Source organism: Glossina fuscipes, unplaced genomic scaffold (assembly GCF_014805625.2).
Source record: "Glossina fuscipes isolate IAEA_lab_2018 unplaced genomic scaffold, Yale_Gfus_2 112, whole genome shotgun sequence".
NCBI lineage: Eukaryota > Metazoa > Arthropoda > Insecta > Diptera > Glossinidae > Glossina > Glossina fuscipes.
Window position 1 is genome coordinate 6266515 of NW_023998455.1, and position 23729 is coordinate 6290243.

General features: G+C 34.4%; 7 protein-coding genes across 12 annotated transcripts; 3 read left to right on the forward strand and 4 right to left on the reverse strand.

Moving 5' to 3' along the window:
• Positions 1-184: 184 nt before the first annotated feature.
• LOC119639434 (mediator of RNA polymerase II transcription subunit 17) lies at positions 185-2415 on the reverse strand. The gene is made up of 3 exons (XM_038036807.1): positions 2231-2415; positions 398-2168; positions 185-334 (listed from the first exon to the last, which is right to left on the reverse strand). The coding sequence occupies exons 1-3, from the start codon at positions 2323-2325 to the stop codon at positions 248-250; spliced, it is 1953 nt and encodes a 650-aa protein (XP_037892735.1). The 5' UTR covers positions 2326-2415; the 3' UTR covers positions 185-247.
• LOC119639435 (RNA-binding protein 42) lies at positions 2334-3756 on the forward strand. Its single transcript, XM_038036808.1, has one exon. The coding sequence runs from the start codon at positions 2352-2354 to the stop codon at positions 3579-3581; it is 1230 nt and encodes a 409-aa protein (XP_037892736.1). The 5' UTR covers positions 2334-2351; the 3' UTR covers positions 3582-3756.
• LOC119639436 (phospholipid phosphatase 5) lies at positions 3751-5288 on the reverse strand. The gene is made up of 3 exons (XM_038036809.1): positions 4916-5288; positions 4437-4849; positions 3751-4370 (listed from the first exon to the last, which is right to left on the reverse strand). Exons 1-3 carry the CDS (start codon positions 5230-5232, stop codon positions 3904-3906), a joined length of 1197 nt encoding a protein of 398 aa, XP_037892737.1. The 5' UTR covers positions 5233-5288; the 3' UTR covers positions 3751-3903.
• Positions 5289-5846: 558 nt separating this feature from the next.
• Positions 5847-6482, forward strand: LOC119639323 (coiled-coil domain-containing protein 115). Its single transcript, XM_038036625.1, has 2 exons — positions 5847-6024; positions 6095-6482. The coding sequence occupies exons 1-2, from the start codon at positions 5925-5927 to the stop codon at positions 6460-6462; spliced, it is 468 nt and encodes a 155-aa protein (XP_037892553.1). The 5' UTR covers positions 5847-5924; the 3' UTR covers positions 6463-6482.
• Positions 6475-7684, reverse strand: LOC119639321 (acylpyruvase FAHD1, mitochondrial-like). 2 transcript variants are annotated; one of them, XM_038036623.1, is made up of 4 exons: positions 7553-7684; positions 7269-7383; positions 7114-7210; positions 6475-7062 (listed from the first exon to the last, which is right to left on the reverse strand). In XM_038036623.1, coding segments are annotated over exons 1-4 (702 nt in total). In that variant the 5' UTR covers positions 7554-7684; the 3' UTR covers positions 6475-6573. The 2 variants fall into 2 exon arrangements, with proteins under 2 accessions (XP_037892551.1, XP_037892552.1); XM_038036624.1 differs by lacking the exon at positions 7553-7684 and having other exon boundaries at positions 7269-7527.
• A 2866-nt stretch (positions 7685-10550) lies between these two features.
• On the forward strand, positions 10551-20903 carry LOC119639398 (F-box/WD repeat-containing protein 11). Of its 5 annotated transcripts, none has more exons than XM_038036735.1 (9): positions 10551-10908; positions 10974-11084; positions 13099-13321; positions 17405-17676; positions 17745-17924; positions 17997-18451; positions 19946-20135; positions 20203-20338; positions 20829-20903. In XM_038036735.1, exons 2-9 carry the CDS (start codon positions 11028-11030, stop codon positions 20846-20848), a joined length of 1533 nt encoding a protein of 510 aa, XP_037892663.1. In that variant the 5' UTR covers positions 10551-10908; positions 10974-11027; the 3' UTR covers positions 20849-20903. The 5 variants fall into 5 exon arrangements, with proteins under 5 accessions (XP_037892663.1, XP_037892664.1, XP_037892666.1 ...); XM_038036736.1 differs by having other exon boundaries at positions 10551-10846; positions 10941-11084; XM_038036738.1 differs by having other exon boundaries at positions 10551-10846.
• Positions 18462-19322, reverse strand: LOC119639399 (atrial natriuretic peptide receptor 2-like). The gene is made up of 3 exons (XM_038036740.1): positions 19102-19322; positions 18831-19033; positions 18462-18643 (listed from the first exon to the last, which is right to left on the reverse strand). The coding sequence occupies exons 1-3, from the start codon at positions 19210-19212 to the stop codon at positions 18613-18615; spliced, it is 345 nt and encodes a 114-aa protein (XP_037892668.1). The 5' UTR covers positions 19213-19322; the 3' UTR covers positions 18462-18612.
• Positions 20904-23729: the final 2826 nt, after the last annotated feature.

Sequence of the window (23729 nt, forward strand, 5' to 3'; positions counted from 1 at the left end):
TCAGTTTCCTTCTATACTATATCTATATCGTTTGCCCAAACTTTAGCAAAACCAATTTCTTCGGAATCGATGTATGATTTTCAAACCAAAAATTTGTCGGGCCTCTATGCATGATGATGATGAAAAGATTGCGCTTTTAAAGATCTTGACTAGCCTTTCATATTCATTAAAGAGTCTCCGCCTATATATACTTAACTAATAATATTATGAGACTTTATTTCTTGAATTGGATTACAATTTCTTATTCTCATGACGCATTATTACTATTTAGTGAGGCCATCAAAAATTCGATTTTGTTGAGAAAACTTTTACCTTCAATTTTATCAAAGCGTACCTAAAATGAAAATTTTTAATTCATTGTCAAGCCGATACATTTAGGGTTAAAAATTCAATTCACCTCTTTAAAGTGGCCTCCCAAATTCTCCCAGAATTTCTCTGGCACCAAGGGACTGGGAAAAAAATCGTGGCGTGGACTACGCGCTATGTATACTTTAATATCCATTTGCGATTGTGTGCAACGAATTTGCACAGCTATCATTCGATCACTGTTCGGCGAGGCCAATAGGCAAGAACTCGCATTGCCCAATGGTTCCACTTTACCAATGCCCAAATGATTGCTGTTTGATATCACGGGCCATGCCATGCACCGAGCCAAATTGATTAAACATGAGATTTGGTGGGAATTTATTTGGCAGAGTATCAAATCACGTAGTTCCTGTGGTTCATACGAAAGATACATGACACGGCCATCACGACATATGACTTTTAAAGAACGTTCATGTACGTGTATCATGAGGGATGTTCTATATATTGTGTCATAGCCATGTGTAACAATATTGATTTTGACACAAGACATAGTTGGTTTCGACATGCCGTTCCAGTGTGATACAATTTGTGGATCTTTGACGTCGCGGGCCAGAGTGTCCAAAACGTACTGAGTGCGTTTACGCATAAAAATGTGCTGAGCCTGAGCGATAATTTGTTCTAAAATCGTTTGCGTTTTTGTCATGTCGAGAACAGTTTGACGATCGGCTGCCAAAGGGCCTGCTAACATGCGCTTTTTACTAGGCCCCAAAGGACCGCTGGCTGGATGCGGAAATGGATGGTGGGAATTTTTATGATGAACTTCACGCAATAATTGATGTAAGGAATGCTCTAAAACATGATCGTGATCGTGATCATTAATGGGTGTTGGCTGGCTGTTGTCTATCGTAGTGGAATGGCAAAGTGAAATAATCAACTGTATGCCTGGCAACAAAGTAGCTCGTATTTGATTGCTTACGACCACATGTGGTATCGGTGCTTGTAGTTGTATAGCTTCACGGGCCAACTGACTGAATAATTCTTTACAAAATAATACGTTTTGGGCATCTTCAATAGTTTTCTGCCATACACCGTAACCCTGCTGCGTTATATTAGGGCCATGGCCAATCAAATTTACTGTGGCCGTACACAAATCTTCCTGATCTTTTTGAGTAATAACTTTGAAGTAAGCAACTCCTTGTAATTCGGCCGGCACAATTACTCTCAATGCGGAACTGTTTTTAGGTGAAGGATTAAGTAAGCCATTGTTATTACCGCTTCCCGTCAATGCGGATAAACTTGTACTTGGTTCTTCGTCTACTATCTCTTCGGCTTTAGTTACCTCAAAAGTGCCACTCATACCGAATTTGGAGCCGGCTGTACGATAACTCAAGTCGCCTATAATTGAATTACCTACTTTTTTCAATCGCCAATTTTGTCTCAGTCGTAATAATTCTATGTGAAAATCAGCCACATTACGATTTCTCTGTTCCGTATGTGAATTACGCAGACGTTCAGCACCGCTTAAAAGTATCTGAGCTGCTTGTCCCAAGGCTTTCTTACGACTATACACCTGAACAATCGCTTTGGTTTCTTCCTGCTCTTCAGGCACTGGATCCAATACTAAATAACGCTTATCCTTAGCTATAGATAAAACATCAGCTAACACACAAATTTCCGTTAAAGCATCGTTTAATTTGTTTCGAACAGAATCCCAAGGCCATAAACTAGGTTGGAAGAGAGCGGTATCTTTATCACACTCTTCGGCAGTGATCTTTTCTTCCTTTTTTAAATCATCTAATGAGGTTTTGCTAAAATCTATTTTCGCCGCACACTTAGCCAATGTTTCCGACAGCGTTGGAGGTCTGCAATATCAAAATTAATTTCGTTATAAGATTACTTTGGTGCAAAATTATTTGTAATTTACGGTTGGTAGATCTCAGTGCCATCATATTGGATTTCTTGAATTTGACTTTCACATGTCGTTTCCACAGATACACTTACGGAATTCGTAAAATTCATATTTTTAATATATTTGCAATGCTTGCATGAAATTCATAAATCTACTGAAAGCAAATCAAATAATTTTTTTCATATTTGTCAAAGCTTCCAATCACAGTGGAAGAGCGAGCGTGAAATCGACGATAAAATCCAAAGATTTCGTTAAAAGCATCCATAAGTATGGTTGTGAATTGTTTGGCAACCCTACCAACAATTTTTTGACATTTCTGTTGTATAGGAAGAAGAATCTTAATATATTTTTCCTTAGACTTGGTATCGTATTAGGAAGAATGAGTATTAAAAGGAAAAATATTGAAGATGAACTATCGCGATTCGAGGCAGAAATTTCCAAGCCAGCTCCAAGCACAACCACAGCTTCGCATAATTTGTTCGTGCCTAGTCAAGTGCGACCGATCATAGCCGCAAATACCTACAATCAAGTACAACAAAAGCTGCAACAACAACCGGCAGGAGGAGTAAATACGACTAGCAGTGGCGCACCAGCACCTCCGCGCATATCAGTTCCAGCACCGCCAATACCACCTGCTAACCTTTTCTTGCCAACTTTTGTGCCGACTCAAACAGCAAATAACAATAACGCATCTGTTATAAATGCTACCAAGCAAACTGCTGCTGTAAATCCTGCTACACCAGTTGTTTTAAGCAGCGCTCCAAAGTTATACCAAAGTCGGCAATCTGTCAATGTGCCCACAGTGGCAACAGCCCCGCACATCGATATTAATGCTATACAGTTTGACGTTACCCAAAAGTTAAAAAAACTGAAGGCAGAAAAATCCGGACCCAATCCTATAGCAGAAGAAGCAATTAAGGCGGCTCGCGCCTCCTCAGCTTTACAATCCTTTCAGAGTACGGAACGTAAAAAGAAAGACCGGAAAACTATACGAGTGGCTGGTGGTCAAGTTTGGGAAGATCCTACTTTAGCTGACTGGCCCGATGATGACTTTCGTATATTCTGCGGGGATTTGGGTAATGACGTTAACGATGAGGTACTCACACGGACTTTTAACAAATACCCCTCATTTCAAAGGGCTCGCGTAATACGTGACAAACGTACAGGTAAAAGTAAAGGTTTCGGGTTTGTAAGTTTTCGTGAACCCCAAGATTTCATTAAAGCCATGAAGGAGATGGATGGCCGCTACGTAGGCAGTCGCCCGATAAAATTACGCAAAAGTACTTGGCGTCAACGTAGTTTGGATATTGTTAAGAAAAAGGAGCGCGAGAAGCAGCTGCTTCTACAACAGTTCAGTTCAACGTGATTATAGGCGACGATGATTTAAATTTCACCGTCTCCGCAATTAATTTCGGCAATCTTTTAACGTAAGATCACTAAACAAAAGAAGGTACCTTGATTTAAGAAACATCTGTTTTTAGTTTAAAAAAATTATTTAATACAAAAGTCACTTTTCTAATACAAGATATATTATTTCTTTAATTAATGGAATTTTCTACATACGTTGTTAAGTTAAAAAATATATTTGCTATATTATTAGTTTTTTTGACCATTGAGTCGTTACTGTAGTATAAATAAAATTAATTAAAATTTGTCTGTCTGTTAAAAAAAAAAAATGAAAGAATAATTTAAAACCATTTATTATCCGTTTTGTATCCGGTTAGTAGGGTCGTCTGCTCCGAATTAGTTTCTTCGTTGTCGTACAATATATTACTATCACCTACCTCTTCCCTGGGCAGTTGCTTATAAGCACGGAAACGAGCTTTATGACCGGATATGAGGTTGGTTTTCGTCGTTAGTTCCGTCGCCGGATATAATTTACGCGGATAAGGTTGATGACAATTCATTGAGAATATTGAAGGATAATACTGACGATAAACTATGTGGGAAACGGACAGACCAATAATACTGCCGACCAGAACGTCTTGCCAATGGTGGTGATAATCACAAGTACGACTAACTGCTACTAACGCCGCTATAAACAGCGGAGTAATGGATATAAATAGACGCCAGGACTCACCACGACCACGGCGATTGAAAGCATTTAGTTTTGCGGCAACGTAGAATGCAATGAAACCGAAACCAGCAAACGCAACTGACATCATATAATAAAAATATTTAAGTTTTATTCTATTTTACAAAAAACGGCAAGTATACGTACAAGATGAATGACCGCTTGGAAAACTTTTTCGACCCTCATTGACATCATATAAATTGCCAGTGCAGTTGAATGAATCTAGCAAATCGTCTGTTACATGGTCACTTTTCCGCACTATGCCATCCGGAAAGCAGCGATAAAAAAAATCAGGTCGTGGACGTCCGACACTTACTTTCAGTAGACTTGTCGTTAAACCATTCAAACATAGAGACAACGTCCAAGACCAATTCGCTGCTCTAAAGTCTCGTTGGTCTTTCGTAAATATTAAATGCAGCAATGTCACCAGAAATGGGCCAAGCACTACGGCTAACAGTAAGGCTGCTGGGGACACGTAATCTCTTCTACGCGGGTGTTTGTACATCCACAACTCTTCCACGTGAATTGTACGCTCAAACGCAGGTGTTGTTTCCATTTTACTAACATCAATCAACATAATTTAAAAATTATTTTAATCATATATGTGTGTGTGTGTTGAAACTTACATAAAAATAAAAACTAATATTATCCGTAAGCAAACATCAATAGTGTCACTTATACGCTGGGAATGTCTGCCAAATATATTTCCGCCGCCTATCGCGAAGATATCAGTAGGTAATACTCCAATTTTATGTTGATATGTGAAATGTTTGCGCGTTAGCTTATTTTTCTCTACCAAAGGCTGCAGAGGTCCATCTTCCTCGTCTTGGCTGCTGCTACTACTATTGTTTTTACGTAATTCTTCCACTGAACTTTCACTCAGACTTCTTTTCGCTGCTCTTGAGCTTTTCTTTACAATGCCCACTAAGGCATTACGTGACATTGTCTTTAAAATTAACAATTTTACTTTGGACCTCGCTAATGATTTCCGTTTTGAGAGTTTGATTTTTAACCCTAATATGTTTTTTCTTATTTTTTTTATTTTGCTGCCACTTTAATTGAGAGATGACTTTGCCCTTTGCGAGCGAATTTTTGCTGTTAAGTACGATACTGTTAATATGGAGATAGTTGAAAATGAAAAAGAAAAACAAACATACGCCTGTAAAAAGGCAGATCTATGATTGGTATAAGTGAAAGTAGTGAAGTAAGTGAAGTAATTTAAAAAATAGCCTCCAATGCCTTGTACGAAGGGACAATTAATAAAGAAATAAACCAGCAACGCTTTCATTGAATTTGCTTAGTAGCTTAACACTTATGTTTATTATGCTTTGTTATTGGAAAAATTCTATAATTATTTTATATACTATAAATATTCGAAAAGGTCTAACAATCGGAAAATAACTTAACATTAGAATTAGATGAAATACTTAATGTAATTAGACGTGCTAAACGGAAGACACCAATAAAGAATTTATCCAGAACCGTTAACCGTTAACTTTGTTAACATCCGCACAGTTTGTTTACATAACACATTACTACCTTGCTTGATATCTCTGTTTGTTATTTTCACAACAAATCTTTAACAGCTTTAACAGCTGATTGGATTTTAATGTTTTACCAAAAAAGTAATTAACAATGAAAGGCAAAATCGAGGAATTGTTAGATGCTTTGTACTTGGAATTACTGCATTTGATAGAACAACAAACCGAGTGCCGTGTAAATATAGAACGTTTAAGTATGCATTGGAAGAAGAGAAAAATTTTAAAAGAGATGAATTTCTAAATTAAATTTTTTTGTTTTCTCAGCAAAGGCAGGGCTCTTGTTATTGGCCAAAACTCGCTATGTTAGCGGGATGCAAACGGTAAGCGTGGCTCAGTTGCCTACAGAGAATAGTGAAGATTTTAAGGCCTTATGTCGCGTCGTTGAAAGAAGTGATGAGGAAGCAGTTTCTGGTCACAAAATTCAATTGGTACGTTCTGCAGTTGAGAAATCCGAGGGCTACTATGAACCATTGCACTTTTTTAATATATTAGTACCCAGTAGTTTACGCAATGCTGCTGAGCAATACAAAAAAAGCATAGCGTTGCTCGTTGAGAGTGCTAATATCCAAAGAGAAATGTTAGCCGTAATGGAAAACATAAAAGACTTGAAAATTTTAAAGAAACAATTCTAAAATAAAAAATTTTTTTTATTTATTGCTGCGGATTATAATAACAAACACGGCTTCCGTTTTAAAATGATCTTGAAAAGTAACAACAACAATTATTTGATATCAGCATCAATCTCATTCAGCCTTTACTTCAAATTTCATTTCAATTAAATCTCCCAAGCCACATTCAATCACATCGCCAGGGGCCACGGGGTCTGCACCTCCTGGAGTCCCAGTAAGAATAATATCGCATGGCTCCAATGTCATATGTTTTGATGCATATTCAATAATGTCGGGAATTTTAAAAATCATGTCTCCCGTATTGCCTGTTTGTCGAATATTGCCATTAACCTTAAGCCAGAGTTCCAATTTGTGTGGATCTTGTATTTCATCCGGCGTAAACAATCGGGAAACCGGTGTCGATGTATCGAAACCTTTCCCCAGAGACCAAGGCAAGCCTTTACTTCGGGCGACTTGCAACGAACACTGGGCTGTCATATCCAAAGCTAAACAATACCCACCCACGAATTGCATGGCACTCCCTTTGGAAACGTTTCTGCAACGCCTCCCAATCACGCACGCCAATTCCACCTCATGAGCCACCTTACTGAAGACTTTAGGAATCTAAAACTTAACATAATGAAGATTATAGCGCATATTCATTGAAGAACTTACAATTATATTTTGGCCTTCTTGTATTAGCGAAGTTGACGGTTTAAGGAAAAGTATTGGCTCTTCCGGGATTGGCAGATTTCGACTTTTGATTATGTCCCTAAAATAGAAATTTGGTTAAGTATGCTCCCCAATTATATATCAACCGTTAAGCTCACATATAATTTAAGCCGGCTCCTAATATTTTTTTATTATAGGTAACAAAACTTTCCAATTTGCACTTAGAATCATCGGTAGCCATTGTCCTTCTTCCCAAATACCTTAAAACACGCACTGGAAATTCGTTTCGTTTAATGTATAAAATATATTTTAAAATTTATAATCAGAAAAATGCTTCAATTGACATTAATTAATGTGCGGTAGGTTTTTCTCAGGGGACGTTTCAAAGTTATAGTAAAGTTTCTCAAAAGACAAAAACTTGAATAAAAATTATTGAACTTACTTGTAAATTAATAAATATTAAACGATGATAAGATAACGTTTAGTACTCTCGCTGTTAGAGAGAAAATTTGTTCCTAAGTACCTAAGTAAATTCACAACTGACCCATTGACATCGCAAAGGAAAAAAGCTCTTTCTTTTTTGCTTGTAGAATAGAAGAAAATTCGTGAAAGAGAAAGTAAGATAAGAAACTTAGTAGTTCCGCATTTTAAATGAGCGAGGCAGTACTTTCTTCGCATAAACGAATGATGATGATCATATGCGCTCATTAGTTTAGTTTACTAATTAATAATAATAATTATAGAAGGTAATACCATTATAATATACAATAATAATCGTTACTATAATGAATAAATAATTAATTAATGTTCCAGTAAGACTTGCGAAATTTTTTACATTTATAGAATTTCCGCCTGAATGGCCAACCAATAAATAAATAAATCTACGTATATATATATGGTTGCATACGTATGCAAAATAAGTGAATTCGCATAAATTTCAGGAAACCGAACAAACTGTTGCCTATTTGGATCATCCCCATTAGATTATCATCTTATTGCCATAAATATATTTCACCGGTCTTCCTCTTGCTGCTCATATATTTTACAGGTTATCATCTTGCTGTTGTATATATTGTCACAGTTCTAATATTGTCCACTTTAACAGAAATGCGTTCCCTTTAACAGAAATGCGTCTGGTGTTACCATATTTTGAAGACAACTCTATTCTTTACATATGGTATTTTTCACAACTAACGGTTTTTTGCGAGAAATCAAAAGCATTTCACACTCAAAGTTCTTGAAGGTGAAAAAAGAAAAACATTTCTTAAAATCTTTTGATAACATTGGTTAAATTCCTAGAGAGGTTCTTACTCTAAGATGAAGCTAAAAATATATGTTATTCAGTTTTTTCGTTTCTTTTCTTGTCCTTCATCCATTCAATTTAGGCACACCTTCATGTTTTTGCGAAGCTTATCGAATATCAAAATATTCGATAAGTACGATTTTGTTGGTCTCGCTTCCAACTGCTTCTTTAGGTATATACAGTGTAACTTGCGGGCCAACTAAAGTCCCATTCACCACAATCGTCAACAGCAGTAAATATAGAAATGCAAACAACGTAAGGGGCAACATAAAAATGATCATGAATTATAAATCCACTAGAGTTCACAAGCATTTTCATATTGAATGGTAGCGAGTTCCGCAACTTTAAAGCGTTGTCAAAAAATAACCTCAGGCTCAGGTTTCGCGAACTGAATTTTCTCATGCAAATATCTTGGTGCTCGGATCCGAATAAGCATGCGGAGAAAAAGCAGATTTCTAATATTAAGATCGTTCGAGGATGAGAACTGCAATAAGTCCAGGGCAAACTGTTATCTCCTACCATATATAGGAAGATTTTTCAAATTTTTACGATTCTTAAAAATGTAGAACATAGATCAACAATGACTACATATTGCGGAAAATCATCGCTAGGAATCCAATTAATTCGTTTTACCTTTCCTAATTTTGCTAATTTTGCTACGATACCTTCATTTTGTCCCCATATAAAGTCAAACGCAAATGCGCTTTTTTTACTTTTAAAGCCTGCAGCCTTTATATTGTTAAACGTTTAATGCGAGCGATGTATATATTTATAATGTACATTCCTGATCACCTAGTCGAACGAATTAGCAATGCCTGCTAAGACATTAACTTTACGTTATAATACGACGTTGTATGTATGTATGTATTGGCAAAAGCCTAAGAAAGATGCTGCCAAATTGGGTAATTCTTTCTTTTTATCGCATTTCCTATGCTTTTTCTTGTTCTTAGTTTTGTAAATATTTTAACGTAATTGAATATTTGACATAAAAAAAATCAGAAAGTTCCGTTAAAGCAGATCTGATGCAAAAACAGTGTAAAGTCCATTGGAGAATATAAAAATATTATCAATCAATTATCATATATTTAATTGCTTTCAATTTAAAAACCGTTACTTGTTACAGCCGTTATTTCCACACCAATGCTTCTACGAGAAGTAAGCCTTCATCTCTGATGAAATTCGTGATTACATTAGTCGCTTGAGCATATTTGTGTGCACGAATTGTTTAGGAACGAAAGAACTTTTATTTAGTCTATGAACGTAATAAATAAACGAGGGAGCAGAATCTAAAGTAATGCCAAATATTTTAGTCATTCTTTCATGGACTTCACGATCGAAATGTAATTTCCCTTGTAAACTCAATTACGAACTATTTCGTATATTCAGGGTTCTTTGTAAAAATCGAAATGATGTTTTCTAAGATGCAGTGTTTGCTAATTGCTCCTTTGCAATTCGGGAGAATTATATCGCTTCACTTTCAAAAGCTTGAATATGCTTTTCTCAATTCTTTCAGCTCCCATGCTACAATGTCATGATTAATTAAATTATTTAGAAAATTAAGTAAACTTAGCAAATTATTTAGAAAAGAACGATACTTTTAACATGGTGTTTATCTCAGACACAAATAAGAACTTATGGAAATAAAAGAAGCAGAACGCCGTTCTTTATATGTTTAATACATTTATCCAGAACGTTTAACTTTAATAACGTGCATGCGGAAAATACGAAGATTTTCTGTTAAGCCGGTCATTTTCTGTTAACCCGTCATTTAATGTAAAGGAGCTGAGTCAGCAGTAGACAAGTTTCTGAGAAAACCGTGTTTAACATTCAACATACCTTGAATCCGCAAATAGTATAGGATTGAAATATATAGGATATATGGCAACCTCATGCATTTATATCATCAGTTTCATAGTTTTCTTTCTGTGTTTGGTTGTGTTGGAGAAATTTTAAAAGGAAAAATTAATTGATTTAGAAACATTATACATTTGACAAGAAAATAAATATATAATAAAAAACCTCAAGGCTTTATTTGTCCATTTTGTGCTGTGACTATAAAATGTATTATACTTTCGTGTAAAATTTTCCCTTCAAAATTAATAAAATTTCCTATAATCGATATATATTTATTTAACCATTTTTTTTTTTAACACGAATGACTTTGCGTTTGTCAAAAGAAAAAAAAAAAAAACCACAGAAATTAAGACTACTTACAAAAATTAAACGAGAAAAATCATATTAATGGACAAAGAGATCTAAACAAATGGCCAGCATTGGAAGTGAAAAAAGGACAGTTAGAAGAACGCACAGTTTCAACAGCTCTGCTGTGTAAAGAGCAAATGAGACAATTGCCTATAATCTCTGCACTTTTTTGCTCTCATTCGTTAACAACAACAAAACGAACTGTGTTTCGTTATTGCCTTTAATACGTGAGTGCGTGTCGTGGAGTGTAACTCTATATTTTCGAATTTGTCTTTTTTTTTTTTCGTTTATCGGTCAGTTCATTTTCTTGTTTTTCTTTTTCAAGAAATTAAGAAACAAAAAATTATCTTTAACCTAGGACAAACCTTGCTTAACGTATATTCGTTTTAATTAAACCAACATATATACAAAAATGATGAAAATGGAGACTGATAAAATTATGGATGAGACCAATTCTAACGCGCAACCTGTAAGTTCATTTAGAATGTCGTTATGTGTCGTTTTCTTAAAACATTTCACTGCAGTTGTTTGCGTTGAAATTTGAAGGCTTCTCAAATTATTTTGTTTACATTACTTTTCTCAATATTTTCTCATATTAATTTGGTTTATTGTGCTCATATTTCACGATCATACGTCTTCATAATAAAAATAACGAACAATAATAAAATTTTATTTAATTTTGATTAAAAAAATCGTTTTTTTTTTTTTTTTATAGGATGAAAAGATTGAATTTCTATTATTATTATTATTTGTATCCTCAAGCAATGGCCCGACAAGAATAAGAGATTTATTATTTTTTATGTCCTTGAAAGCTAGGATATATGGTTTTTGGTAATGCTGAAGCGTTATGTGTTATCTGTTTTAAATCATGTGTACTCTATAATAGAAAGGAAAATTTGTTTATTTACAAACGTACATCATATCGGAGATAATGATTTTACATTACCATATTCCACGATGTGCACACATATTTCTTTCATCCGAGTTAGGTTCGATATAAGGTTGAAAATTCACGAAAATTTTCTAAAATATGATAGGTCATCAATGTGGAGAAAGCCATCAATTTAACAAAAGCTCTTGGCTAACGCTTCTTCAAGATTGTTAAAATCTGCTTTTAATCAACCTAATCAAAAAGTTTTTTACATATGTATATGTAAATAATTAACAGATTGACAATTGCATCATTAGCCAATTGACTCTAATTAATTAGGGAAAAGTCATTTAAAAGTATATGTGAATTCAATATCTATTTAGGCCGTCAATTTTCTGCTGAATACATACACTTAAGCACTTTGCAAGGATCTACCTCTTTCTGCAATACTATGTTTACGAATACAGACTGACTCTTCGAATTATTCTCAATTGTAATCGAATTCAGACGCTTACTCTCAGTTGTTACTAAATTTAAAGTCGTTTTTTCAATGCAACAGCTGTTAACAAATACAGACTGACTATGGTTAGCGAGATGTGTGAATTGCATTTAAATAAATAAACTTTTATTTTAAATCAACAAGTTGATCTAAGTTTTCAGTGTCAAGGTCATGTTTCGAAGCTAAATGTATATGTACAGCTTTAAACTAATGAACCTTTACGTGCATCATAAGCATATGTATATATGCAGTTTTGTTTTCCTTTTTTACCTCTTTTTTTTTTTTTTTTTTTTTTTTTAATATACAACAACGTATACCTACTTGTGTAGATTATATAGTCTGCAAGAATATATATATGTATTTTTCGGCAAGAACATTTGTGTCACTCGTACTATAAGAATTTGCAAATTTGACGTGAAAGACTGGCCTGTAGTTTCCATTTGATGTGGTCGTCGACCTGCAGATTGCTTACTAAATGAACTTTTAATTCTTCTTACTTTCGAGCAACAACGTATCGAATTGCCCCTTTTAGCTGAAAAACAACCAAATCCTTAGGACCAAATAGTTTTTGGCTACCAAAATCTTCCCTCAATTTAAAGACACACATTTTGAGCGGAAAGTCGTACGGACATCTTGGCGGTATCTGCCAAAAGTTTAACGACTAAACTAACCATCTTTTCTTTTCTTATCTATTTTTTAGAGCCGATAGTCGTCTACTGTCGGTCATTGTTCAGCTTATTTTAATCCTACAATTCCTCACTTTGGTATAAATATATTAAGAGACGATAGATTGAAAAAGATTAAAAGTTGCGCTTAAATATTTAATAAGAATCATTCTGAAAGAAGTATAAAGCAACTCCTCTTCCTCGAGTTTTTGGTTTCTCTTAAAGATAGAGATGTTAAATAATATCAGTTCTGCTCCAAAGTGAATGCAATCTCGTTTGTTAGCTTGTCGGTTAATTAGTTATGGTCTGAAAATGTTTTATTATTGTTATTGCATTTACGTTGGGGGAGAGTCCATCTAGTTGTTCGTATTCGAAAGAAGAGTAAAGAAAATGTTTGCGCTTTTCATTTTAATTGTTTCTTTTATTTTCTTTCTTTATTTAACTTTAGTTCACATCGACTATGCTTTATGACCCAGTTCGTAAGAAAGAATCCTCGCCCACATTTCAAGTTGAACGTGAAACCTGCTTAACATACTTTTCACAATGGAATGAAGCAGATCAAGTGGATTTTGTTGAGCAACTTTTATCACGTATGTGTCATTATCAACATGGTCACATAGATGCTTTCCTCAAACCTATGCTGCAAAGGGATTTCATATCATTGTTGCCCAGTAAGTATTTATCTGTACATTAAGCTTATCTTTCGCGTGAATATAAAAAATTTTGAATCTAACCCTGGAAAGATTTTCCACAGGTAGATTTAATTGATTTTTAAGATAGAAGCGACAAAGACGATAAAAACGAGCATATCAGCGTAGTGGGGCTCCTTTCCTCACTTATTTCCAACTGTCACCGTGTTGCGCATATAGGGGATGTCTCCCGAGTACCTGGTTATGTTAAAAAAAAAAGTTTGCTTCCAACATTTGTCGCAAGAAGACTTTCCCTTTCTCTAAAAGGGGAAAAAATGCGAGGCCACCTTGTACTAAAGGAGAGAACTTTGTATTCAAGGTCTCAAGTTTGTTTCAGGAACTCAGATGCAATCGCTATATTTTTAAATTATCGGTACTCTGTCCTCATAAGCAGCGAAGTAGGTAAGAAGCGCGTCTACTAAGCCAGCTTTTGCAGTGTCAAATCTCAGGTACGGTAGAGTTTACTTTGGTCGTAGTTACGGAATGTGATCCGTCAGTTAAGGCTACGATCACCTCCTCATTTCCTTCCCTTTCTTCAGTTCTTTCTGACCGTCACTCTGTCACGCAATCAGGAAATATGCCCAAAATGATTGCATATTAAAAAAAAAAAAAAGTAAATAAATTATTATTATCATTATTATAATTAATTTGGCCAAAAAAATAAATTCCAAGGCTAGAAAAAATCATCAGGCGGCATCAACAGCATCTAAAGCTGCCGGCTTTATTGAAAACTTCACCGTATTTGAGATTTGAACTCACGACCATTGAGTTGTTGCTAGTCGAGACCCTTTACTTTCTCGGCGATTCAGGCATCTACGCATGTACATATCTATATGTTGACAATTCCGTAAGTAAAATCCCATTACTTAAAAGTGTCCGCTAAGTTTATGTAAGTAAACACTGAAATAAACAGTGATAGGAGCAGCAGAAATTTAATATAATTATATTATTATCGACAAAGCCTAATGTTATATTCCAAACGCTACATTTGTTATCCCCGTGTTCCTGTCTTCATATTTCGCGTATTTTGTCATATATATATAACCGAAATATTTTTTTTTTTCTCTGCACATTATTCCAATTTACAATAGTAACAAAACGTAAGCAAGAAAACAACAACTATCGAAACCTTTTATAAAAAGAGCATGGAATTGTGGCGAAACCCTTTTGGGGGCTCTCTATATAATAAAAATTAAAGCTAAACTATTCTTAGGCACATAGGGCAGAGACACTATCGTTACTATCTATTACTTGTCATGTTTGCAAATATATATATATATATATATGTTTGTATAGATGTATGCGTGAAGGTGTATCATTGATGTTAGCGAAATAACTGGTTTTCCGCCCAAAAGTTAAAGTTTGATTTGTTTGTGTTCCTGCTGCTTTTCGCTGTTTATTTTTACTCTTGACTTAACACGACATTTTATCGCTTAAGGAAGTTTCAATGCGAGTTTTTTCTTTTCTTTTTTTTTTTTTTTTCTGCATTCGTTTAAAGAATCGTGTACATCAATATTGAATATGCGCTCAGATACTTCTTCATATTCATTTTGGTTGGTTGGTTGGTTGCTAGGTTTCGTATTATATATACATACATACATAGGTAGATAGATACATACATACATACATACATACATATTGGATTATATAAAACTTTCGTAGAGTTATCTTGAATAGCGTGCATGGGAGCTAAGGGGGAAGGGGGGAAGTATATAAGTCTAGTATATCGTCTCTTAATAGTTTATCTTCTGTGCACAGGTATATTTTTTGTTTGAAAACAAATTAAAAAAAGCATTTCTTTTTAACGCCATTTTATTTTATGGAAAAAAATTTCTTATAATGCAACTTGAAACAAATTGCAAATCAAGTCTACAATAATTATTATATTTCCTTAAGTATGTGCACATAAATTGAGTGGATTTGTGTTTGTGCGTGCGCGCATATATATATATATATATATATATATGTGTGTATGTGCGTATTAAAATTATTTGTATATTTACTTAAAGGTCAATGCTTTCAATACTATTATAATATATTTCATCTCGCCAGCGATGAGATTATAAGCAAACACTACTTACTCCCTACAGGAGATACATTAAATTCCGTATATTCTATGTTCTTAAGTTAAACATACTCTCTTGATGAGCCCGAATATCTGATTACACGTATATCCGCGCGTCTTGCCACTTTGCATCCAAACTTGATCTGAAATGAAAAATTTTTCCTTAAACTCCACCGGCTCTGCGCCGACTACTTCAATCTTAATGACTTCATGCAATTTCAAAGAAAGTTGTAAAAATGGTCCTGAGTGCAAGTACTTTGCACAATGTTGCCAACCCATAAATAAAATTATAATTGGGATCAGTCTGCGACATTTGGGTGAATCACACTTGATTTTCGCAAGTAAAATCTTTTGGTTTTAGTTCTGTGAAATGTTTGCATTTAGTTCTATTACAATCTTTTCCATTGATTGTAAGGTATACATTCATTATCGACTGTAGAGCACAACACATTGCGCTCATTTTCAAGGTAAATGTGTGATCATGAATTAGAAACGTTTACGTTAAGGGTGTGCACAAGTTAGATGAACAGGAGTCGAATTTCTGGCAAGAGCTTCAGAATAAAGTTCTTTATTTGAGGAAAATTTACCCTTCCCCCCCTTTTTCTTTTTTTTTTTTTTTTTTGCCAATGCCGTTAAAAATGGCTCAAGAAAATAACATCTACTTCAAGTCCTTCTGAATACTACGTATATACGCGCAAGCTTAACATATATAACTATGTAGAGCGTTACGTGACATAAAACTCCACATAATCAACAACTGTGTAGCTAGAACAGAAGCAGGACGCCCTGAGAGAATATTTGAACGAAACGGTTCAATTTGAGGCTGAAGTTACCGTTTTTTTAATAAAGAATTACTTTACAATTTTTGGATTTTTTTTGATATGGGCTTTGATTATAAGTGCACCTTTGCGTGCGAACAATGTGTAATATTTGATGCATCATTACTAAAAGGAGTGAATAAGCGTACTAGGCAAAGTGATGCAGTATATCTAAAGCCGGTTGGCTTTGTTTTTTATTATTTTGCCAAATTTCCCCTCTAAACTGTTTGCGAATATTATTAATATATATGAGCTGAGGTATGTTAAAGCTGGGAGGTATGAAAATGTATGAAAAACGAAGGGTAATTCGAAGCTGTAAAGTTCACTAGCAATGAATTCCCAATGCCCAATAGAATCCCATTACGGAATCCAAGTACTGGTAGCGATTTTCATTGATTGAATGAAGATAAATCTAAGGATGCTTTTCTAACTTGAGGCAAAAATTAAAATAAAAAAAAAAAAAAAAAGTTCTATAACCGTTATCTTAACTTGGAAAGCCGATCATATCGATTCCACTTAAATATTAATTAGAAAGACAACATTTGGAAATTTTTCACAGGCGTTGACATTTTGCAAACTGAATATAGTGCACGTTACTTAAAGTTTTAAACACAATTTGGAACTCTATAGGCAGTTACGAAACTTATCTTACCTAAGCACATAAATTATACAATTGAAAGTATGATGAATGCATTTGTTTCCCATCAGAACACCTAAAGCAAAACATAGTCCATCATTTTAGAACGAGGATCTTCTTCAGGATAATTCCAAACGTTAAATATATATATGACTGATTTATAAATCTTATATAACAGGAAACTGTACTCTTCTTACCTCTCAGCCGCAAATTGCGGTGCTTACGGATCCTATACCTTGTATGGGTCGATCTATTAACAAGTTAGCGTATGTTGCTCCTTCTAATGAATACTCGCCGTTACATCTGCTCGCTTAGGAACATAAACAATGATGATTATTCGGATTAAGGTAAAATACTTAGACACTCTCTTGCCTTGGGCATTGATATTGGATTGGATCAATTGCATACTGCCGCCCTCACCTGGTAATGCAAAATTTAAAGAACATTTCTTCACCTTTATAATGGAATGCGCAATAGAGCTTTTATTGGTGTAACAAGAAATTGCAAAATGTAATTAATTTCTTCTTTTTCTCTCTTCTTGTTAGAGAAGGGCTTGGATCACATTGCTGAAAACATTCTCGCGTATTTGGATGCCGACTCTTTGAAAGCTGCCGAATTGGTATGCAAAGAATGGTTGCGTGTCATTTCAGAAGGAATGCTCTGGAAGAAATTAATTGAGCGTAAAGTGCGCACTGATTCATTGTGGCGTGGTTTGGCCGAACGTCGCGGTTGGATACAGTATTTATTTAAACCCAGACCTGGTACAACGCATCGGCCACATTCATTTTATCGCGCCTTATTTCCCAAAATTATGAATGTAAGCGATTAGAGATCTGTATTTTTTTTTTCTTCATGAATTTGAAAAATTTTATATTTCATTATTAGGACATCGAAAGTATTGAAAATAATTGGCGAACCGGACGTCATATGTTGCGTCGCATTAATTGTCGTTCAGAAAATTCAAAAGGTGTATACTGCCTGCAATACGATGATGTTAAAATTGTATCAGGCCTACGTGATAATACCATAAAAGTGTGGGACCGTACAGATTTGCAATGTGTTAAGGTAAAAGTATGCCCAATATGAAATTTAAGAGAAGGTATAAAAGTAAATTTTATTAATTTGCATATATTTCAGACGCTTACTGGTCACACTGGGTCAGTGTTGTGTCTTCAATACGATGATAAAGTCATAATAAGCGGCTCTTCAGACTCGACTGTACGCGTATGGGATGTTAATTCTGGTGAGATGGTTAACACGCTTATACATCATTGCGAAGCCGTACTGCATCTGCGATTTAACAATGGTATGATGGTCACCTGCTCAAAGGATCGTTCAATTGCCGTCTGGGATATGACATCACCCAGCGAGATAACATTGCGTCGAGTTTTAGTTGGTCATCGTGCAGCCGTGAATGTCGTCGACTTTGATGAAAAATATATAGTATCAGCTAGCGGTGATCGCACAATCAAAGTTTGGTCAACGTCTAGTTGCGAATTTGTACGTACTCTCAATGGCCACAAACGTGGTATTGCCTGTCTACAATATCGCGACCGCTTGGTGGTTAGCGGAAGCTCAGATAATTCTATAAGGTAGACAGACATTCATAAACTAAAACACGCACACACATTTTACCATTACCCTACGCGTTAATGAAAGCTAAAGAAATGTGCCCTTGATTTGTAGTCCCCTCATGTTCATGCGTTTATTGGTGATGGAAAATTTTGCTCATTTCTTGAATTCCACCAAGTATTTATTTGTAATTTTTTTCCTCTTTTACTTCACTGAAAAAAAAAACATTTTTATCCACAAGGTTTCTATTATCGTTCTTAAAATTTTTAGACGTAAAAAAAAAAAAAAATGTGTACGGATTTAGAAACACATATCTTTCAATATTTTAAGACCTTTTTCAAGGTTTTTCCATTTTTGAAACCAAAAAAAATGCCTTTTTTTTAAAGAACTTTTACTTACTATGCCAATAACATGACTGTTGCTATTCTCGACATCTCGGCTGCATTGATAGTAGAATCTACCACACAATTGGATAATTTTAGATATCCATGCGATTTAATATCAGAATTATGTAGAAATTGCATGCCTCCGACAGTACCATGCTTTAGCGATAGTTTAAACATCCAATCAAGCTGGAATTGCTCGCTTTGTTGGAAAGAGCCCTTTGGATAGTATTCGGTTAAAATAAGGCTTTTTGTTGGAAGCATATGCAAGCACCATAGAATTTTACCAAGTGATCATCTTGCAAATCTTCTTTCATTCGCTTCAGTTCCAACATTAGTGGACGGACAATGATGTCCTTTGTTTCTAGTAATTTGTCCGTTATACTATGGAAACTCATTTAAATGTAAATGCATTTCAACAAGAAAGTCTAGATTTTTACCAGCAAACTATGAACAGATGAAAGGTTTAACGCTTGGAACGGCTGGTTTATTACAAAATTTCTTAAAAACAGTGAAAAATATAAAAAAATTTGTTGAAGATATTTTTAGCCGTTTTTTTTTTTTTTTTTTTTTTTATTTATAAGTCGTCGTTATCGGATTACATAATTAAAATTTTAATTTTTTTTATTTAATGGAAGGGCAATGGGCTCCAACTTTCATAAAAGTGTGAAAGACACGAAAGAGTACGAAAAGGGTGGAAAACCCTAAAATGTTCGGTGAACAAATTTCGCATTGCACTTAACTTAACAAGTCGTACTTTGCGCCTTTCCTTAAAGATCTGTGTTTCAATTCAATCCAAATCGATATGCATGCTATTGTCGAGCTTTTTGTCAATATTGATACCTGATAAGTTAAATTGGAATTGTTATTCTGTGTTGCGTTACGCTCTCCGGAGCATTCAATTTTTGGTTGTAAGCAGCACATTACCTGAAATGCGGAAACACAATAAAGGCTATATAATCGCTGTGCAGTATTCAGTAATTCTCGTTGCAATCAATGCAACTTTTGTTGATTTCTCGGTCTCTTGCCTGCTAGACCACTTTGGCCTTTAGTTGGTTGACCTCATCTAATCTATTAGTGCTATTGGTTCATTCGTTTCAATTTAATGTGGAAAGAATTTCTCTTTTGCAGGCTCTGGGATATTGAATGCGGTGCTTGTTTACGCGTACTAGAGGGTCATGAGGAATTAGTGCGCTGTATACGCTTCGATTCGAAACGCATTGTTAGTGGCGCGTATGACGGTAAAATCAAAGTTTGGGATTTAGTTGCCGCTCTAGATCCGCGTGCACAATCCAATTCCTTATGTCTGAATACATTGGTGGTAGGTTTACGACTCTGCCTGCCTATCAGTTATAAAATGTTGATTGGTTGAACTGTTTCTTTTCTAGGAACATACCGGCCGTGTTTTTCGTTTGCAGTTCGATGAATTTCAAATTGTTAGCAGCTCACACGATGACACTATTTTGATATGGGATTTTTTAAATTTTACTCCTAATGAAAATACAACATGCCGTACCCCTTCACGTAAGCTTTGATTATCTATTTTATTATCATTTCTTTCTCTTCAAGTTTTCAGTTAGAGCGAGCGTATATTCTAAAATAAATTTCTTTTTACCACATTGATGGATTTAAATGCTATAGCATGCGTTTTATTGCACCACTTTTCTGTCCTGTTCTGGTCTGAAGCCAATCATATTTTTCACTTAATTAATAGTGAATGTCAATGGCACTCACCCTATCTACACATTATTAGCATATCAATCATTATTATTTATTATGGCTGGCTATCCTTATGAAATGTACCAGATGTCAGATCAGATTTCGGATAATTTTTTTTTTAATAAATTGTCTGCCCTTCACAAGACTGAAATATTTTATGCTATCCGTCAGTATTTTAGTACAGTACAATAGTATAAGAAGAAGAGCGAAAAAGTTGCTTGTGTCTATTATAATTATTTGCTTCAAGACGAGCATAATTTTTTTAATTATTTTGAATTTATTTTGTAATTTTCAGCTGCCCTTATGGAGCATTAACTGTTCTACATTGGATTAGATGATTACTGAAGAAGAACAAGAAGAAGAAGAAGAAAAAAAAGAAGCTACAAAGGGCGCAAAAAATTGATAAGAAATTTAATTATGTTGACATTTATTGAAATATCATACCATTCAACACTTATTGAAATGAAAGCCGTGGTGTTTGTAGATTCCGTTAATTAATTTACTACGAAACAGATCTCTTATCGCATATTTCTACCACAATACTGAAATTTCTTTGAATTGATAAAAAAAAATTTAATAAATAAACACAAAATGTCCATAAAGTTTTATATATTATAAAAAGAAGAATGTTGTTCATACTACTTGCATATGTAATATTTTGACGATAATAAGGGGCGAAAGAAATATTCAAAAACATGCCTTAAAAAAACTATTCTCATTATCTACAAAAAAAACAAAAACAAAAAAAAAAAAACGAAAACAAACAAACAAAAAAGACAGCAAACAAAAGCCACAACAACAAATATATTATAAAATTCAGTAAAAAAATATATTGAATTAAATGATGAAAATGAAAATATGAATAGATTGTAACGAAGAGTTTTGTTAAAGAAAATTATAAAGGAAAAAGTTATAAATTTTATATATACATGATTAGCATATATTAAATGCAATACAATAGATGCCTATACGATAATAAAACACTAATTGTATACAAATTATTATTACGAGCCGAGTAAAGCTATTGCATAATAAGATGTACGGAATTTATAGCAAACAACAAGTGACAACAACAAATCGACAACTTTCGTTTTTTTTTTTTTTTTTTTTTTTTTTAAAGTATGTATATATTTATATATATATATAGTTTATATATGTAGTTTATTTTCATTTCTCTTTTCACGCATGCAAGCGCAAAAAGTATCTAAAGCTTGAAGAAAAATAATTAAGATATTTAAAAAAAAAGAAAGAAAAACCAAGAAAAAAAGGGAAAGTAAACTTTCGTCCTTTCAATAATCAATGATTTGATGAAATTTATTTTTAGAGTTTTCATTTCCATCTAGTTTTTTTACTCATTACCGAAGGATGTGCTCATATTCATTTTTTTTTTTTTTTATTCTTCCCAATGATTGCGCAGCTAAAGACCCCCATGCATATACATATATATGTATATTTGTCAATATTTTGTCGTTGTATGTTTTCAGTCGTAAAAATGAAAGTAGAGAAAACTGAAACTTAACATATATAGAAAGTCTTAGCTGGCGACCATAGATAAAGTTCAAAAAATGCGTGAGGATCGCTAAAAAGCGCGGGAAACGACCTTGGTTTAAAACTTTTTACAATTGACGCTTTCCAAAACTTCCGTACCACAAAGTGAAAATTGCTGCGATCATTCACCATGACACGGCAAGTGAAAACCTTACAACAGGCGAGGACTGCATTTAATAAATACCTTATAATCGTGTCGTGATAAAATACCGGAAAGTATGCCTTGTCCTGTTACGACGGAAAAGCATGCTTTCAATGCGGGGAGCGCTCAAAATATGTAAATAGAACTACGTAGTCAAAGTTCGCTACGATTAACTTTTTAGGTCAATTTTTTTTTTTTAGGTTAATTAATTTATGGCATACTTTTCTCAGGAGTGGTTCAACTGGTGTGAGGAGGTTCAAATTAATGCACCTTGCCATACAAACTTTTCACATCAATATCGATATACTGTTACTTGGCCATATGTCAGAATTAATCGTGGTGTGGTGAGTGCTCACAAAAGCAGTCCAATACCGTCGATGTTGAATAGAATTCGCCCTGCTGATATGCTGATAGAAAAATTCATGGATAGACAAACAGACGAGCAGACAAGCTTAAACCGGATCGGGCTCGATGAGTACAATAAAATTCTATCTTCAATCCTAGCGGATGTTACAAGCGTATCCAAAAACTTAAGTAACTTGTAAGGCATTAATATGTAAGGTACTCCCAAGTTTTTCCCTTTGTTTACAGGTCGTAGAAATGTGCAAAAAAACTAGTTGAACAAGATGTTTTTACGAAATTTGAAACATCCAATATTTCGAAATGTTCCTCGGAGCGTAAAACCAGCATTTATAAAGCACATCGTTCATATCATGTTTCTAGTGAATATTGGCAATGGTAGCCGTTCCCCATTTTCTTGGTTCAAATAAAAATGATTTTTCAAAAGAGAAAGACAAAATGAAATGCATTAACTAGTAAATTGCTTTGAAAGACTTAAGCGATAAGAAGGAAAACACGTACGACTGTAAAAAGACCCTACTTAAGGACAACATATTCGTTATTGACTTGAAAAACAAGGTTTTTTTTTTATTTTATTTTGGATAAATTATTTATTAATGTTAGGCATGATTTTAAAAATTGGTTTCATACGATTAAAAGCAAAGATTAACGAAAATGGAAATTTGATCTATAGCGCTAGAAGTCCACTCGAAATCCATTTAGGGACGCTTGTATCCATTTTTTTAGAGAGAAACTAAAACAGTTAGTGCCGATAAATACGATTAGATAGCTACGTTCCAAGTTGTCAGGAGAGTTCTTTCTGCTACCCACCTTTTCATCATAAATGAGACAAACTTTAGGATATGCTACTCTATTTTCAAATCTTGGTATCAACGAATCTCCCTGTCAAATTTTCCCTTGCTCTTTTTCTGCTGCGAGTCAGCAAATCTACAACAGATGACTTACTGAGTTGATTAAAAGATTTCAGGTTGCTATCTTTTTTCTTACGACTCGGGCAAATCGCCAGAAATAGGGGACCAACAGGGGATCTCTTAATGGATATATGCCGTTTGGGCATCTTGAAAGCTAGACTACGTAGACAATTAAAAGTCTTTTCAAGCTTTATAGCCGTCTTTCTTTTTTTTTTTTTTTTTTTTTTAAGGTAGA